Source organism: Phalaenopsis equestris, unplaced genomic scaffold, assembly GCF_001263595.1.
Source record: "Phalaenopsis equestris unplaced genomic scaffold, ASM126359v1 Scaffold001238, whole genome shotgun sequence".
NCBI lineage: Eukaryota > Viridiplantae > Streptophyta > Magnoliopsida > Asparagales > Orchidaceae > Phalaenopsis > Phalaenopsis equestris.
In genome coordinates this window covers 118,011-136,640 of record NW_018165677.1, presented here as the reverse complement: position 1 = coordinate 136,640, position 18,630 = coordinate 118,011, and the positions used below count along the sequence as shown (strand labels likewise).

The 18,630-nt window shown below is 38.2% G+C and overlaps 1 protein-coding gene across 3 annotated transcripts in view; it reads left to right on the top strand.

Annotated features, from left to right (window-relative positions):
* LOC110033618 (U3 small nucleolar RNA-associated protein 25) overlaps positions 1-18,630 on the top strand; it is a 110,801-nt gene that overhangs the window by 41,403 nt on the left and 50,768 nt on the right. For all 3 annotated transcript variants that reach the window (XR_002294967.1, XM_020737654.1, XM_020737655.1), the window contains 5 exons: positions 511-689; positions 777-849; positions 15,316-15,375; positions 15,482-15,520; positions 15,607-15,695. Coding sequence is in view for 2 of the 3 variants with exons in the window: in XM_020737654.1 (XP_020593313.1) it covers positions 511-689; positions 777-849; positions 15,316-15,375; positions 15,482-15,520; positions 15,607-15,695 (440 nt within the window). In the remaining variant the exon portion in view is untranslated. The remainder of the gene's footprint in view (positions 1-510; positions 690-776; positions 850-15,315; positions 15,376-15,481; positions 15,521-15,606; positions 15,696-18,630) is intronic.

The following is an 18,630-nucleotide window of genomic DNA, read 5'->3' as shown; positions in this document are numbered from 1 at the left end:
TGCACATCTTTACCTTGTAGGTGCAATTTATATTTATATTTATAGAAACATTGGAATATTAATTTTTTTCTCTGATAATTTTTTAGTATTAAATGGATAAGGAAGATGATCTTATAGATTTTCTTACTTCTGCCAACTTTTTCAGGTTATTGAAGTTCTTGTTAGTGTAGTCAAACAGAGGTTTTATTTTCCTTTCCTTCAGATGACTAAAATTTCACTGGAAATAACTCGTCAAAAAGAAAGAAAAAAAGATGATTTGATTTACAGGTTTTGTTTGTGCTTTAGTTGTATCTTTACAGTACAAAAATCGTGCATAACATTGCTGAAAATACTTTTCTTAGCTCTATTTTGAATATTTTATTATGCCGTTCATATTTAAAACTAATAGTACACAATTTGAACTCGTTGAAATAGAGTAGAGATCATCATAGAATTTCTTAATATTCATGCATTCTTTCCAATTATCATCCTTTTTTCTTTTATGATTATAATTTACATGGCATGCCTCAGGGCAATGTGGCACACATGGATCGGTTTTCTGAAGAATTTGGAACTGGAGATGCTGAAGGAGATGATGAAAACTCTGATGGAAGTTTAGAATCTCAAAAGCGTGCAAAACCTGTTGACTTTCAGGCTTTGTTCGGTGGAAACAACAATGATCATTTTATGATGGGCATAAAGTTTACGAAGTAAATACATGATTTTGCTGGTCCTTTTATATAATTTTATTGCTAAATTAATTTGAGTTTGGAGGTTTCATATTTTTGTTCATGCAGGAGAAGCATAAAATTATACAGTAATTTTTATTCTTCAGACATCATTGTAGCATCTCCTCTTGCTTTAATCACTGTAAGCATTTGTTATGCGCTTTTTGATTGCAATCTTCTTTTAAATTTAGATCTTATTTCCTTCAGGCAACTTCTAAGGCATAGACTTTTCCAATCAAAACCATACCATTAGATGTGGAATATGCATCAAATATGCTGTTATTTTTAGCGTTTTTGTAGATAGTCATTTTGGATGTATCTTTACTGAACTGTTGTGAGAAATTGCATGTTAGATTTGTCCACGATGTGAGTATGATCAAGTTATTTTTTTCTTTCTATTAGGGTTGTCTCTGAAGGAATTCTTTCTATTCTCCCCGTGACCCGTCTTTGGACTTTGGAGTATTGTTTCAACTCACTCACCAATATCGGCTAATGACACTCTATTAGAGCATAAATAAACTATGATAAATAACTAATAATAAATAGCCATAAATGAAGAAAACCATCACACAATAGGAATAATCTCACCTCAAACCACTTATTTTAGGATAAACGCTCACAAGTATGCATTTTGTAATTTGTCTACATTACCAATTAGCATGTTTGATGGTGCAGGGACTTGTCTGTTATGACCTAGTTCAAGGCTTGGAGTTGACCAAATTGGGTACAAATGGTCATATGATGAAAGTTAAATTTTTCTATAAATAGCATTTAACAAATGAAAGAGTCATTAAAGAAAATAAATTAAAGTAATATACTTAAGCTTACCTCATTTTTGGTTCTCTGCGTCTGTTATAAACATTTTCTTCTTTATTGTTCATCTTTTAATCAAATAGTTAAACCTGAAATGTTAATTTAAGACATCGAGTTAACCATAGCCAATGAATATTCATACTCGTAAAGTATTGTAACACAACAACAACAACAACAACAACAACAAAGCTTTATTCCCACTACATGGGGCCGGCTCCCTGAATCCTTTTTCTCCATTGCGTCCAAAGTATTATAACACAATAAAAATAAAATAATATCAATGTAAGTTAAACTTTATGTAAATCAATATAAAAACATTTGAAGGTTTGCACTATATAATATAATTATTCAAGATAGTTCTAAAGATTCACTGCCTTACTGTATCGTTTACAGATCAATATCTTTTTAATCTATATATAACAGTCACAAAAGCGCTGTCTAAAATTGATATCAATATTATTTTTCATATATATGCACAGATACCTTAGCCTGCCCTCGTTGTTATCATAAAAAAGTGAACTCCATCATGGTCAAACATGCACGTATAATAAGTCTATGTAGTTCATATCATTCATTTATGAATTTTATTCAATTGAATATATTATGTATACATAATGCATAATTGTTATTATCGCTAAAATGTAAAATTATCACAATAATATGACCAACAAAAATAAAAGCATTTAAATCAGAATAAAACTTGGCAATTGAATTTATAAGTGACAGTAACTATGAATGCAACTGATTAAGAAAAAAGAAAAAGGTTATCACAGATCAAAAGTAAGAGTAGTCACTTCAATTCTGATGATCTCTTCCCAATTATTCTCTTCACTTATCTCTAATGAAAACCTATAGTCAAGCTCATAAATAATTATTATTAATTTATTATATGTTAATTTTATTATTAGACGATAATGTGTCTTTATTTGACCCTAAATGTATCATTTAATAATAATTATTTTATTATTATTTTGTTATCATTATTATTTATTTTTTGGTCACCCGTGAAGAGTGTGAATGTTGCATTAACTTAAATTGCAAAAGGAGGCCATAAGAGCCACCAAAAAGCGAAAAGAAAGAGGCTATTAAGTAGTACCAAAATTCCTATCCCTCGTAACAAAAAAAAGCAAGGGTTGACTATCATGTAATTCTGTAACAAAAAAAAAAAATTCTGTAAGGCAAGTTGAGCACAAAAATGAGTTGCCACTTGACGTAAGCTAGTATGAAAGGCAATGTCGGGGCTATGGTCCCCAAGCTGCCCCCAAAAAGTTCTCTCCACCGAATGCCTCAGAGTATCCAAAACATTGTTGTAGTCCCCTTCCACCACCAGTCCACGGTTTTCCTTCATCCAATGTTCTACCAATGTGCGAATAAAAAGTACAACTTCCATCTCAACTCGAGAGCTATCGCAGGCAACAATCTGTCATCGACCGTTAAGATAAGCCGGCTCTGCTTATCCCGAATGATCACTCCCAAGCTAGGAAGCCCAGAGGGAAGAAGGGCCCCATCGACATTTGCCTTGATTCAGCTGGGAGGGAGAGGACACCATTGAGGAGAGAAAGACAACCTATGAGGCCGATTAGTGTCCCATTGCTCCCGAATGGGGAAGGCATAAATGCAAGTGAGGGAGGAAAGAACAATAGAAGCCAACATTGTCTGTGTCCCATGAGACCGCCCATGTTTTTTCTCATTCCTAACTTTCCAGCATTGATAAACAACACTACAATAATTTTTTCCAATGGAGATCATGCGAGTTGGCATGTCCATCAACCTTTTGCAAACATCTTCGAAACAGGTGCAGGTGGCAATCACGATCCCCCATTTTAGCAATCATTGGAAAATAGCCTTTAAAACTTTGCATAGGGAAGTGATATGTGTGTAGTCCTCCATATCCTGGCAACCCCACGGACGAAGAACTTCCTCGCAAATATTTCTTTGAAACAACCAAAGATTAATAGAAACTGCATTTCGAAGAAGGCACCACCAAAACTAGGATTCCCTAGGGTGTAAATTTAGTTTATCAATCCAGTTGCTGCACTTATTCACATGATCAAACAGTTTATTGAAGCTTAAAGAAGTAATTGAATGGCCCGAGTAGGAGGGAAACATTTCAGCTCGATCAAAAGGTAGCCCTTCCAACTGCTGCAGTTTTCGTATGATAGCCGCAAGTTCCACCCCAAATCTGTTGTGCAAAGCTGTGTATTCCAACCGCTTTCAAGAAATGGGTCACAAACCTGAAACTCCTCAGGCATTTTGACATTGATAAAAGTGGGTCACTTTACAATGGGCTGCTCAAAAATCTATTTATCTTTAAGGATATTAATATTTCGTCCATCCCCAACCTTCCACCAGATAACAGGAAACAAGGCCTCAGCCCTGTTGGAGATGATTTTCCAGACTAGGGAATCCGTTCTTTTGCTACTTCGCCGCCACGGGTTGGAGCCATATTTTTCAATCAAGAAATTATAAGGAAAGACATTGGGCTGTTGTATCAACCCCCAAGCAAGCCGAGCTTCTTCTAGGCAATAGAACGAAGACCCCGCTGATTTGGGTCCTTGTCCCAGGGGAAAGACCTGCAAGCTTTCTCAATCCTAGCAATAATAGGTTCGATTGAGCGAGTGAGTAAGAAGGAAGTGACCAGAATTAACGAACAATTGATCAATGTAATCCTGCCAGCCAAAGAAAGGTGTTGGTTTTCCCATGCCAATAGCTTCCCATCCACCTTGTGCGTGAGAGCAGAAAAATCTGCAGCAATTAGTTTTCGTAGCGTCAATTTTATGCCCAAATACTCAAGCTCCTCCACTTTTTTGAAATTTAGGAAGCAGGAGATACAATTTTTGCGCCAGTTTAAAGCTTTTTTTACTAAATAGAATGGAGGATTTCAGTTTATTAGCTTTCTGCCCAGTTCATCCATAGTAATCCTTAATAATTTTCCGGAGGTTTTTAGCAGCCTCCATGGACGCTTCCGTGAATAGGAGTATATCATCAACATGTAAGAGATGTGATACTTTCGTCCCTCTAGGAGTATCGGCCACTCCCAACTGAAAGAGAGCCTGCTTCAAAGACTGCAAAAGAAGTTCGGAGCAGAGGATAAACAAATATGAAGATAACAGACAACCTTGACGGAATCCACACTTCGCCTCGATCCAAGCTGTTTGCTTCCCGTTAACCATGACAACAAAATCGGGGGGTTATAATACATTGAAGTATCCATCTTTGAAATGTTCTCGGGAATTGGAGCTTCTTCATGACAACTTCAAGCATTTTCCAGCTCATCTTGTCATATGCTTGTTCCATGTTGAGCTTAACTGCCATAAAGCCCGTAGTCGAAGTACAATGTTGGAAGCAACTCATCATGTCTTGTGCCAATAAACTATGGTTAGAGATAGACCGATTTGGAACAAACACACCTTGTTCGACCGAAATAAGCATTGGGAGGAGGACCCTTCAGCCGGTTGACCAAGATCTTCGCAACAATTTTATAAGAGGATTGGCATAGGCTGATCGGTCAAAATTTGGTATGGGAATCAACATTCTCAACTTTAGGGATAAGGACCACAAAAGCATCCTTCTATTTTGAGGGCATAGCTCTACCCTCTAAAAATTCATGGATTGCGTTGCATGCATCATTTCCGACGACAATCCATAAATGCTTGAAGACAGTTATCCCGTGCAACCCTAGAGATATGTTAAGGCCAATAGATTTGACCGCATTCCATATCTCCTCATTGGAAACTCTTCTGTCAAGGATGCCCTCCATAGAACGACTGATATTGTTTGGGCAAGTAAGAGTTGATCAATTATCAAAATTGATAGCCCTTTCCTCCCATTTGGCCAAAAAATAATGATGGATAGAATTGGCAATAAAATACTGATCCTCCACCAACATACCACTATTATCTTTGAGCCCCCGAATACGGTTAGAGTTTCTCTTGTCGCTTGCCACAGTGCAAAAAAAATGAGAGTTAGCATCTCCCTCGTTGAGCCATTTCACCTTAGCTCTTTGGTGCCATCAACTAGTAATGCGAGCTAGAGTAGTGTTCAATTCATTGACTTTGAGCCTAAGGGCACCTTCCTGGGCTACACTAAGCCCAATATTCAAACAATCTATCTACTATAGTTCCTCAACTCCAGAAATATAAGGCTTTAAGAGCCTGCTTGCACTTCTTAGATAAAACATCGGCCTTTAATCCCATGGCAGCTCCACACCATTTCTCCTCTACGATTTTCCGTACCGCAGGGTAGGTAATCCATGTCTTCAAACTTGATCCATATATGGGGTAGAGTCGGAACCTTCCAATCCCGAGCTAAAAGAAGCGGGTTGTGGTCCAAAGCAATATAGAGGAGGTGCTTAACTTGGACATCTCGGTAACAATCAAATATTGTCGTATTAACCAAAACACAATCAAGTCTCACCCAAATGTTACTATTGTCATCCTTATTGTTGCACCAAGTGAAGAGAGGACTGCAAAATGTAACTTCATGGAGATCATTAGAGGTCATGAATTCCACCTTTTCGTTGACTCCCAAAGAGTTAACCAATCGTCTACCACCATTTCTCCTCCACGATTTTCCGTACCACAGGGTAGGTAATCCATGTCTTCAAACTTGATCCACATATGGGGTAGAGTCGGAACCTTCCAGTCCCGAGCCAAAAGAAGCGGGCTGTGGTTCGAAGCAATATAGAGGAGGTGCTTAACTTGGACATCCCGATAACAATCAAACATTGTCGTATTAACCAAAACACGATCAAGTCTCACCCAAATGTTACTATTTTCATCCTTATTGTTGCACCAAGTGAAGAGAGGACTGCAGAATGTAACTTCATGGAGATCATTAGAGGTCATGAATTCCACCATTTCGATGACTCCCAAAGAGTTAACCAATCATCTACCACCTTTCTTATTCGCCTGCATAGTGATGCAATTGAAATTACCCCCCCCCCCCCCCCACCCCAACCCAGCAGCACACCCACCGCACACCCCCGACAAAGGTAGGAAGAACTACATACAGGTTTGCCACAATAAAGCTACACAATTGATGTCGAATCAAATAATCTCTCTTGGCGTAAATAAAAACAGAATTGCAACCTTGCCCGTTCGGAAAATCAACCTTCCAAAGAACACACTGGTTGGAGCCCACTATAGAAAAACAAACATCTTTCCTCCACATGACGAGAATTCTCCAGAAAACCGAAAAGCAGGCCGGTGAATGAATTCCTAGTCCCTGCCTACTAGTATGTCAACATCTCTTCTCTCAATACTTTGTACCTTAGTCTCCATTAGTCGCAACAAGTGAACATTGTGGATGCTAATTATCTGGTTCAAATAGTTCCCCACTGTCGCCTTGTGGGCACCCCTACAATTCCAAAAGATGGTGTTACTCATTGGCGCACCGAAGGGGATGATCCCTCGTTGATCGAAATTTCAGGAGTGTTGGTTCTTTTCTTTCTCGGTATATGCTCAATAAGCCCCTTCTACTGGATTCTCTCGTCAAAGGGAGCTTTGGAGACCCTTTCAGCCCCCCATTGTTGTTTATTCTTCAGAAGCCTTTTAGTTTCTTCCTTCTGCAAAGCTCCCAGCTTCTCTACCGAAATGACCTGCTGTTATGTGGGTACCACTTTCTGCTTTCCTGTCATGGCCGACTCACCTATAGATAGCACAGGAGCAGCTCCACTTTCTCAGATTGGTTCCTACCCCGTAGGTTTGCTACCTGAGCTCCCCTCTTGACCCGATAGAAGGCCCCTTCGACTGGTGTTGGTCTTCATGTCAGGTTCGAAATTTCCTTTCTTGTTATTCAGTTTGCTTCTTGTGGTCAAAATCCATTCTCCATAAGGTTCTACCACTGGCTGCTGGATGCTTAGACGCTCCCGCCCATCCTGACATGTTCAAGACTCCTCGGTCTGACTCTCAAATTTGTAAAAAGTCTCCGGTTAAGCCTCAACAGGGGGATTACCTCCAACTTGTTTGCTGCTCCCTGCATCTCCATTGTTAGCCGTTTGACCAACCTTATTTGTCCTCAGCTCCTCATTTTTAGTTTGTTTCTCAGCTCCCTTTGAACCGTTAACATTAGCCAACAGACATTTATTCACCTTAAGCCACACTTGAAGCAAAGTTGTCTGATACCCTCATACTCCACCTGAAAGAATTTTCCAACTCTACCATTCACCCACTCTTGTCGATAGTTTTTTGGCCAGATCCAACCTAATGCAAACCTGAACATACATACTACGTCCCTATGTAGAGGTTTGAACTACGGCCATAACGACTTCCCAATCATGGCCGCAATGCGGGCAATGTTATCTTCATCTCAGTAAAGCAGTGGAAGTTGTGGTAGACATATCCACACCGGCGAGGTCAAACCATCCAACGAGTTCGGCAAGAAATCCAAAGTCCATTGTCAAGTCCCACAACACATCCAAGAATGGTCATGGGAAGCCTTTAAGCACCCATCCCGGCTTTCTTCACAAGTGAAAACGCATATGAAGGAATCCACACCCACAAGGGCTAGTTGAAAAGTTCCAAATTGTGCCCACTTCTGACCCCCTCAATAAGTTAGCCTTGGGCACCCTTCATCGCAACAATTTGCCAACAACTGCTTTTTCCAATTTCTTCTCACTTTTGCCAATTGCCTCATCATTTAAGTTGATCGATATTCCATCTGTCGAGATCTTGTACAAGTCATAATTTTCTTCGAACTGGATATGGTCAGGTCGTTTCCACGCTAGCGTGCCTCTATCCCACAGTCTTTGTGTCACCCGAGCCCTTGAAGCCTGGTGATTGCTTCCATGCGCCAAAGAAGTGTGTGCTCCAAGGCCGAAAGGAGTTCTTGTGCTACCCTGAGCACTAGGATATAGTCAGTTATCTCAGCAACAATGTCCCCACCACCATGCGGGCTATCTCGTTGCCCCTCCAAGCGGCGATCCAAAGAAATCGAGATTTCTACCTTGCAAAAAAATCGTCCTCTTTCACCATTCTACAATCAATTTCCTCCATAATACGGTCCTCGCAGCCCATTAATTTTCCACGCAGAACATGGGGATCAAAACAGACCTCAGTATCCAGTTTCATGGCACCGTCCAACCCACGATCCTGGGCTCTTTGCAGTGAGTAACTCCATCTAATTGCAGAAAAAACATCCCATTAATTTCCCTTGATTTGGTCGATCTGGGGTAGCACAGAGTAACTCCATCTGATTTCATGTTCTTCCCCACCATGCCATCAAGTATCGACTCTAACCTCTTCCATGAGGCATCAAACGAGCTCTTCTCTAGCAAGTACGATTCATGAATAACCTCCATAGACTAATTAGGATGAGAACCTTCACCTAGCGCTACCCAACCTATCACCGAGGCTTGCAAGCTCCCCTTTTGTTTATCTCTTGACACTCTAGTACCTTTTGCTCCTTTGGAAGCGTCAATGTCCATTGTCTGCTCTCTAGTTGACTCAATTGCCGAGTGGTTATCATTTTTCTTTACAACTGAGGATCTCTCCCCATGCGTAATTGCCAAAGCAGCCTCCAAAGCCCTCACATAGTCATTGACTAGGACATCCATGGTTACACCACTACTGACTTTAGCAACAACAACCGCTTCCCTCTCGTGGATTTTTGCGAAGTAGTTATTTGTTATCTTCATTTCACAATATAAATTTAACTATTTCTTTCAAATAAATTTAAATTAATAAAATTCTGACAATAAAATGTCAATCTTTCAAATTTTTACTAAGAGTAAAAATTATTATAAAATATTAATTCAACTTTCGAGTTATCTTATTTAATTATATTTTCTCAATTAGTCTTTAAGATTTATATAAATATATTTCAATTTATATTTTGTAACCATTTACTTTTATATTATTAATTCACATTAACTTCATTAATTGTAACATTATTTTCTGGATTTAAATTGGTTTTCATTTTATCATTTTTGAGTTTCATTTGCATAAAATATGTATTAAAATTTTTTATATAAGTTGGATTTAATAAAAATAACACTTAAATAAGGGGGTGTTTGTTGCGATACTTTTGACAGGATATAAGTTAGATTTAACTTAAATCCAACCAAACACCATAAATAGTTTAAATAAATTTGTCGTTAAGTTAAATCTATTTTTTGCTTGTTTCTTTAATTAAATCCGGATTTATTAAATCCACTTATTAGATGGATTTAATGGATTAAGCGCAGGAAAAAAATATTCCAAATATATTTATGTCAAACACCTCAAATAGATTTAACTGGATTTAACCTTAATTGAACCAAATATTATTTCAGATTTAGTGATATTTAAAGATAGTAAATCCGGATTTACCGAAGTTACTAATTTCTATTTAACTTAAATCCTCCTTATAGCCAAACACCCCCTAAACATAAATAAACCAAACACTAGCCTTACCTCCAAAAGTTTCCAGTAATAGCTTGGCTCGGCCACACCTCCTACATGCAATCGACGTGATTCTTCCTTCCTCTTGTTCTGCTCGAATCCACAACCTCTCTGGCCAATTCTTCTGCACGCCAAGCCCTTTTTCATTCTTCTTCTTATACCGCATATTGCCTTCTCCTTTTCTCTGCAATTCTATTCTGCTATGGTTTCATAGGTCCTCTTTCCTTCTTCTTCTTCTCTCTACACCGAACGAAAACAGGCATCGCTTCCGCGAGAAATGGACACTTCATTGTGATAGCATCGTTGTCAGCAAGGTATGTGACTTCCCTTTTTCGACGAGCCTTCCTCGACACTGAAATCCATGCTTGAGTTGCTCACTCCTCCATCGTTTCCTTTGTAATTGTCGATTGGCCTTGTAGCTATGCTCGCTTTTACGATTAGAGTCGGCATCACTCTCATCTTACTCTCTCTTCCTATATACGAAGTCTCAACCTCTATTCTTTAGTTGCCTTTTTCGTTCTCCTTTCGTCTCTTTATAAAAAGGTTGGGAGAGCCCTCCTCCGGATTGAATACAACTCCCCCGAATCAGTGGGACTCCTCATGATCTAACGGGGTGTTAACTCAAAAAATATCGGGTGTTACAATATCAACCAAAAACCAAACCTGAATAAAATCCTATGCCAAATTAGTATTTTAAAACTGGAAATGAATAACACATTCATTAAAATTAGTGTTACATAAGCATAAGGTTGTCCACAATAACAATTTAAATTACCAGTGCTGAACAAAAATAAGCTTCTTAATATCTTCCTAATTAGTTTGGTTTTCAATCAATCATTAGCATGGCAGAAACACTCCACCGCTAAGGAATGGCAAACGAACTTAAAGTTGTATACTGAGTGGTGCATCCATCCCCTGAGTTCATTTGACGAGTTAATTGTTGAGTGGTGCATCCACCCAGTGGGTTCATTTGATGTGTGCATGATGTTTATGATGGCAAGTTTGTTGATTATTTGGCGCTAGCAATTATTAATGCTGATGATAATAATAATTCAGAGTAAATTCACTATTGGAATGCTGCTTAAAAAAATTAAAAGCCAAATCTGAATTTAAATCATTGAATTAATCTTCACTAGCAAATTTTTTATTGATGCAGCAACTAAAGGAGCACCATTGTTAGAGTTGAAAAGTCTTACTAATCATCAATGGTGTATATTTATTGGCAATTCATCTATAATACTCATGATTGTTTCTTCATCGAGTGAGTTGCAAAAAGAGAAATTGATGCGAGTATGTGAAGTCATAAGAATTCTCTCTGATGTAAAGTAATTGATATTATTGGCATTGTTTCTTCATCAACAACAACAACAACAACAACAAAGCCTTAATCCCACTATGTGGGGTCGGCTACATGAATCCTTTTTCTCCATTGCGTCCTATTTAGTATCATATTTTCATTTAGTTCTAGTAAATTAAGATCATTTTTAATACAATAAGCCCAAGTCTTCCTAGGTCTACCTCTGTTTTTCTTAACACAAGTCGAATTTAAAACATCTACTCTCCTAATCGGATCATCTAATGGTCGACGTTTAATATGACCAAACCATCTAAGACGACTTTCTCTAATTTTGTCTGTCACAGGAGCTACACCAACCCTATCACGAATATATTCATTCCGCATTTTGTCTCTAAGTGTAAAGCCACTCATCCACCTAATCATTCTCATCTCGGCAACACTTAACTTATTATTATGCTTCTCTTTTAAAGGCCAACATTCAGCGCCATAGAGCATTGCAGGCCTCACCACCGTTTTGTTTCTTCATCGAGTGAAAATTTATGCCCTTGGTGGATCATTTAAGCATACTATAAATTCTAGCATGAAAGAGGTTATAAAGAAAGAAGTTTTTAGATGGTCGGATGATGGAATCATTTATCCTATTTTTGATGTCCAATGCATTGTGTTCATAAACAATGTGGAATGATTATTTTCTTCAACACAAATAACAAGAAAATTCCTATAAAATGGTGATAAGGTGGAGAGTATGCATGGATTATTAGAAGTTGAATAAAATTAAAAGAAAAGATCAGTTTGATTTTCCATTTATTGATAATTTTTTTGAACAACTAGCTTAGCATTTCTTTTGTTGTTTCTTGGATGGTTATTCAAATATTCAAGCTGCTATGACATGCGAGAGCTAGGATAAAACCACTTTTACTTGCTAATATGGAAGAATTGTCGTTAGAAGGATGGCATTTGGTTTGTGCGATATATTAATGACATTCCAATAGTGTATGATGGTTATATTCTTTATTCTAGTGGAAATAATGCATTTATGTATTTATGAATGACTTTTTATTTTAGTTGACTAATAGGTTTTGCTAATAATTCCATAAACTAGGGCTGTCAAAACGGCTCGTTGTTCGCGAATAGCTTCTCCGCTTTGTTAGGGTTTCGCCTCACGGCGAACCCTAACGTCTGCTTCGATATCTCTCTCGTCGTCTCTGCTTAACCTTCCTCGTCGGTTTCTCGTGTCGTCTGTCACTTTGGATTCGGCGGGCTGTGTCTGCTCTCCTTCGTCGTCGCTCGTCGTCGCCGCTCTGCTCGAGCTGTTTTCGCAGGGGCGTTGTCTGCTTCTGCGTCCCCTTCTGCAATTTGGGCGTTAAGAACAGGCCGTATTTTCGGGGTTTCCGCTCCTGCTCCATGTTTTCTGGATTTTGACTTTCTGGATTCTGACTTTGCTCTTCATTGCTTTCTTCATTGTTCTTATCGCCACACCTCCATCTATTAGGGATGGCTTCGGACAGATCGTATGCTGCTGCTCTTGCGGGTGTCAACGCCACCTCAGGTACACCAAAATCGTGCTCTTTTCCTCCTTCGTTTGAGTGGGAGGAGGATATCAAGAAACTTTGAAGGAAGAATGGGAAGTCTGTCATCTTTTTTATAGAAGCTGAAGATATTTAACTTGCCTCCTCCTGTCGATTGAATTTAGTTGGGAAATTTTTGTATGGTCATCCCAAAATGGAGCTGATTCGTAAAGAATTTGAGCTTATGCACCTGGTTGGGGAGTGGAAAATTGGACTGTTAGATGGAAGACACATTCTCATACAAATAAATAATGAAGAGGATTGCACGCGTTTATTTGCAGTTTACTTGCTAGAAGGATAATCTGGATTGATAACAGAGTAATGAAGATTCTGAAATGGTCTATGAATTTTGACCCTCGGACGGAACCTCCGATCATTTCGGTTTGGATTTGCCTCCCTGGTCTGAAATTTCATTATTTTACTCAAAAAGTTTTGTACGCTATTACATCAGCTTATGGTAAGCTACTCAAAACACACATTCCTACTTTTAATCTTTCCCATCCATCAGAAGTCAGAGCACTTGTTGAAAGAGACATCACTTCTGCTTCTGAGGAAATTTGGTTGGGCACACAGCATCATGGATATTGTTAAAAGGTAGTGATTGAGCATTTTCCTTCGTATTGTTCAAACTGTCGTATATTCAGCTACTCCTGTTCTCAATGCTACCATCTACATCAACATCTCAGAACAAAAAACACAGTGCTCCGCCAGAGATAGTGATTTCATCTCCTCCTGATCAACTCCAAGTTATTGATAATATTGATCATCAAAATAATGCCCCCAAATACGTTACTATTCTCGCAGGAAATATTACAACCACTCAGCCGTCTGTGGAACCTCCTATAGTAGGTGAGAGGGAGATTTTTCAGACCCCACTTGCCCTAGAAACTATCACTGTTATTACAGGTTACAATACTTCTATTGCTTCACTACCGCCTCATCAAGTTAAGCAAGCTGTATCTGTCACTCAGGTTCATGAGGATCATGTTGTGCAACAACCTACACCTGTCCAACCAACTTTGGAACAATCTATTGATCAAATGAGTCAATCATCGGATGAGAAATGACAGGTCTACACATCGAGGAGGAAGAAGAAGAATGGAGATCTACTTGAGCTCAGGAATCTGATGTATGATACTTTGGTTACTTCGAGCAATGACACTCACCTTACTAATTTGTTAGCAGGCTCAATTTCGAGAACTAGAGGCAGAGGGAGGACTAAAGTGGGACGTCCCTAGCACTTTTGCGCCTTTTGGTGGTTTTTTGGTTTTTTATCTTTATGTTTTGCTTTATTTGGGTTTTGTGTGTGTTATACTGTGTGAATTGAGTTTTCTTTTAAGCTCTCTCATACAGTCTTTCTATATCTTTTCCGTTTTAATAAATTAGCTTTTGGGCTTTTTCAAAAAAAAATATATATATATATAGATTAGTAGTATTTTTTAAAAAAATTTAATTGACTACAAAGCTGCAAAGATTTATAATCACATAGAAGTATTAATTAAGAAAATAGAATAGAAAGTATTAAATTAGATTCAAATAATGTTTTAATATAAACAATAATTTTTAAATCTTGCCCCTACCCTTAACATCTTATGGCTATGTGATGCTATGTGATTAGGGTTGTGTCAAAACGACTCTTTGTTTGTGAACAACTTGTGTTCGGCTCGCTAAGCAAACGAGCCGAACACGAGCTAAGTCTGGGCTCGCTCCTATTCCGCTCGTTTACACCCCTACCATAAACATCTATGAAATAGTATAATTAACAAATTAGTAGCTTAAGTACACCTTTTAAGAGATGTAAAATTGCAAATGAAACTTTCAAACTGGTCTTGAAAGTGAAACAATTGTGATGGGTACATCTGCTGAGGTTGTCCTGGAATTACTTGTATGTTTGACTTCAACACAATGCAGGAACGTTTACTGAAGAAGAAGCCATTTAGTTTGAAAAATAACTACTTAATAGTAAATGAAATAAATGTGTAGCTTATAATGAAGGTTTTGAATTGATTGTTACTTTGGTGATGCTCGGGGTGGTGCATATGCTAAAATAATTTCTTAAATTTGCTAATTAGGTAGGATAATACTAATGATGTTGATGATGATATGCTAATAGGTCTTAGTAGAATACTAGGTTTTAGTTCTCCCCTTGCCCCTGGTTTTGTAAGATTCACTATTTTGGAGCAATGCTTATATACTTAGCTTGAAGGTACTGCTATATTTATAGCCAATGTTTTTTCTTTCGTAGACCTTATCCCATTATCAAATATGAACTAGCCTACCTAGGTTGGTGTGTATTTTTTTTTTTTTTAACTTCGAGTAAAGTTCTCTGTCATTACTCTGTAGTGAATCTTTGACTGGAATTATTTGCTTCTTTTGCATTTGGTTAATACAGCTTTTAACTATGGAATGTAGTAAACCCTTGCATATCATGCAGAAAGATGCAGTAAATTATTTTTGGACCAAAAATTACAGCTGCATTCCCTCTTTTGCTGTATTTTTTTCAAATTTAGAAAGTTTTTTTAACAAAAGATATCCATTTTTTTATTCAGAAAATTGGAGAGACAGAGTTTGACAAGGAGAAGAACGTCGACTATCTGTCATCAATAGAGGTAAATAAGCCAACTTTGACCTTATAGTTTAATTAGTGCAAATAAATTTTCTTTTAGCTTTTGTGATTTTAAATTTCTTGTTCTAATAATGGATTGGCGTGAACAGGTATTGATCATTGATCATGCTGATGTTATCACCATGCAGGTTTGGCCTAAACTTAAGGCAAACATAAATACCGTTTTGTTCAATGATTCACTTGTACTCACGCCCTTCTTTTTGGTGATGTGTAGAATTGGTCCCATGTGAATACTGTGATGGAGCATTTGAACCTTATGCCATCTATGCAACACGGAACTAACGTCATGCGCATTAAGCCATGGTATGCTACTAGGTTCTGGGTTTATTAAAGAATATATATATATATATTGAAAGCCCAAAAGCCTAATATATTAAGTAGAAAGAAAGATACAGATACAAAGTGTGGGAGGGCCCAAACATGGCACCCTGCCCACTAAAAAACCACAAATGTTTCCAAAACTTAAAAAAACAAAAAAATACATTAGATACTTAAATAAAAAACCTAATAGTGTCGAAATACATAGTATCAGGTGGCTAGAGAGCGACCCAATTTGGTCTTGCCTCTGCCTCTAGGTCTAGGAAAGGAGCAAGCTATTAAGCTAGTAAGATGATTGTCATTGCCAGAAGTAACCAATGTATCATCCAATATGTTTCCGAGCTGGAGTCTGCCTCCATTTTTCTTCTTCCTCTTGGAATAGACATGCCACTCCTCTTCCGAAGAATCAGTCTGATGGGGTGGTAGAGCTGAAGCAGAAGGAATACTAACCATAGTACCACCCACAATAGGTTCTACAATAGGTTCTAATATATGTGAAGTATGAGTTGCCTCTACACCGGATACTTCCTGAAAAAGTGGAGTTACGAGGCTCTTCTGATTATCAGTTTGAACACTATCATTTGCAGGTAATAGTCCATCAGTGTTGTTTTCTATGGGGTTTGAAGGTGCCAACATCACATCACTCGCAGTAACAGTAACAGCAGTGTCATGAGGGGGGTCCTCAGGGGCAACAGACACCACCTGTCTGGTAGTATCTATCTCAGGTGGAACTAAAATGTTTCGCAGGCGAAACTAAAATGTCCAGACAGTAGGGTTAGACCGATCCTTATTCACTTGAATCTTAGTTTTCAAATTAGGATGGAGCTTGTAGCATTTATCAATGATATGACCAAACATCTTACAGTGGGTACAATATGAGGGTCTATGTTCCAAGACGATTTGTTGCCAATATCCATTGTGGGTTGTGTCCAGCCAGAATTCAGTAACATCCGGTAAAGTAATATCCCTTTCCACAAGTATTCTGGCCACCGAGGGTCTGGTTATGTTGAAAGTAGGCATATCTAGCTTCAAAGGATCCCTTAGGATGACCCCAATAGAGTAGAGAATCTGATGGTAAAAAAAATGCAACTTGAGACCAGGTAAAATAAACCATACCGGTACAGTGGGAGTTTCATGATTTAGTTCGAAATCAGGAGACCACTTGAGTAACTTCATAGATTTTCCTTCGATATTAAGATATTTCTTGGAGAAAATTTTGATGTAATTTTCAGTCATTGTTAGTTGGATCAACGCATGTCTCGCATCCATGTTTCACCTTTCACTTGCTTATTGACTTAAGATCATCTACACACTTTCTGATAACCTCCATAGGTGGGTGTCCCCACTGAAATTTTTCAATAAGAGCAAACTTGAATTTTTCTGTCAGGGTAGAAATTTCTGATTCACAGAAAAAATTGTTGTTTTCTCACATTTTCTACTTCTCTTCTTAATAAAAGGACAATCATCTGTGTCATTGCGACATTCCTTATAGCTTAAGGGGAATACCACCCGAGGGTTTCCCACCACGTGGGCAAAGGAAGCCTTTGTCGGTTCAACAAAAGAAGGAAGTGCCATCAAAACAACCAGTTGTCATCTGCAGCAAGAAACTTGCGTCGGGCTGGAGAGAAAGACGGGCGCAAAAACAAAGCAAAGGATCGGGCCGAAGAGAAGCACTGGCGCAGACACGAACAGAAGAAGCGTCGAAAATGAAGGAAAGAGCCGCAACATCGAAACTGGACACCGAAGCAGAAAGACGAGCCGCGGAACTTGCAACTCGACGAGGTCGAAGCTCGACGCAGAAGCTGGCGCAAACAAAGCTGTAGAATCCCTACATCGTTGTCGACGATCGCAGAAAACGAACGCATAAATCGTCATTGAGTGAGAGAAGAATTTCCGGAAAGCCAAAGATCATACCAGGGAATCGCCATCGGACGAAACCCTAGCGGAGCAGCCAGCTACCTACGACATCCGCTTGAAACTTATATGTTACTGCTTGTCATATATATATATATATTGGAAGATTTACATACAAACCACATAAGTCCTATGTATTTACATATCTAACACCTGCCATTCAGTTTGTACAGACATGCCACTTTACATATGCATGAAAAGTTATATTTTTCTTTCTTCGAAATTAAAATGGTGGATTTTTTATGTGATATGTATGATTTGGGTCGTATAAATGTAAAAAGGCAATGTTTAGGTGTTAGATATGTAAACACTTATGAATTGGATGATATGTCTTGTTTTATATTTCAATATGGGATAGAGTTTATGTAGGCTGTTATATTTAATGGCTACGAGGATAATGAATGCTTTACTGACACTATTGCCATCATCAAGTCTCACTGTCCATTCACTTTAATTGAGTGCTAAATCAGAACTTATTTTGTTTTTGCACTAATTCTCTTCATGCTATTTTTGGTTTACATTTTTCTTCTTAGTCATTCGAAGTTATCTATATTATGGGAGTATTTTGTATTCTTTATTATAAATTGTCCAAACACAAAAGTTTACTTTTACTACATAATTTCAATAGGGAATCCTTTTGGCTGAAAACAATGAAGATTTATGAAAATATTTATGCTAAAATTGAGATGTAAAATATCTTTTCTATTGTTCCATTTTTTTTAACCTAACAATGTGTTGACCTCAATTTTTTCGTGAGGTCTAGTATTCCTCGTAGGAGTTTGGATCTAGCCTTAGGGGTCTTCCTGCGACTATCTTAGAACCTTAGAAGTGGGACCCGCCTCGTTTTAGTTCGACCCGCTTCCGTCCCCTTCTGGAGTTTCGCGTGTGTGGTGTCAACTTCTAGCACTTAGAAGGACGAAACCAACATGAGGAAACCCAAAAGGGATTCCCTATAGGACCTTCCTGAGCCTTAGGGTGGCCTTTTGCACAATTCGCACTCCCGCGC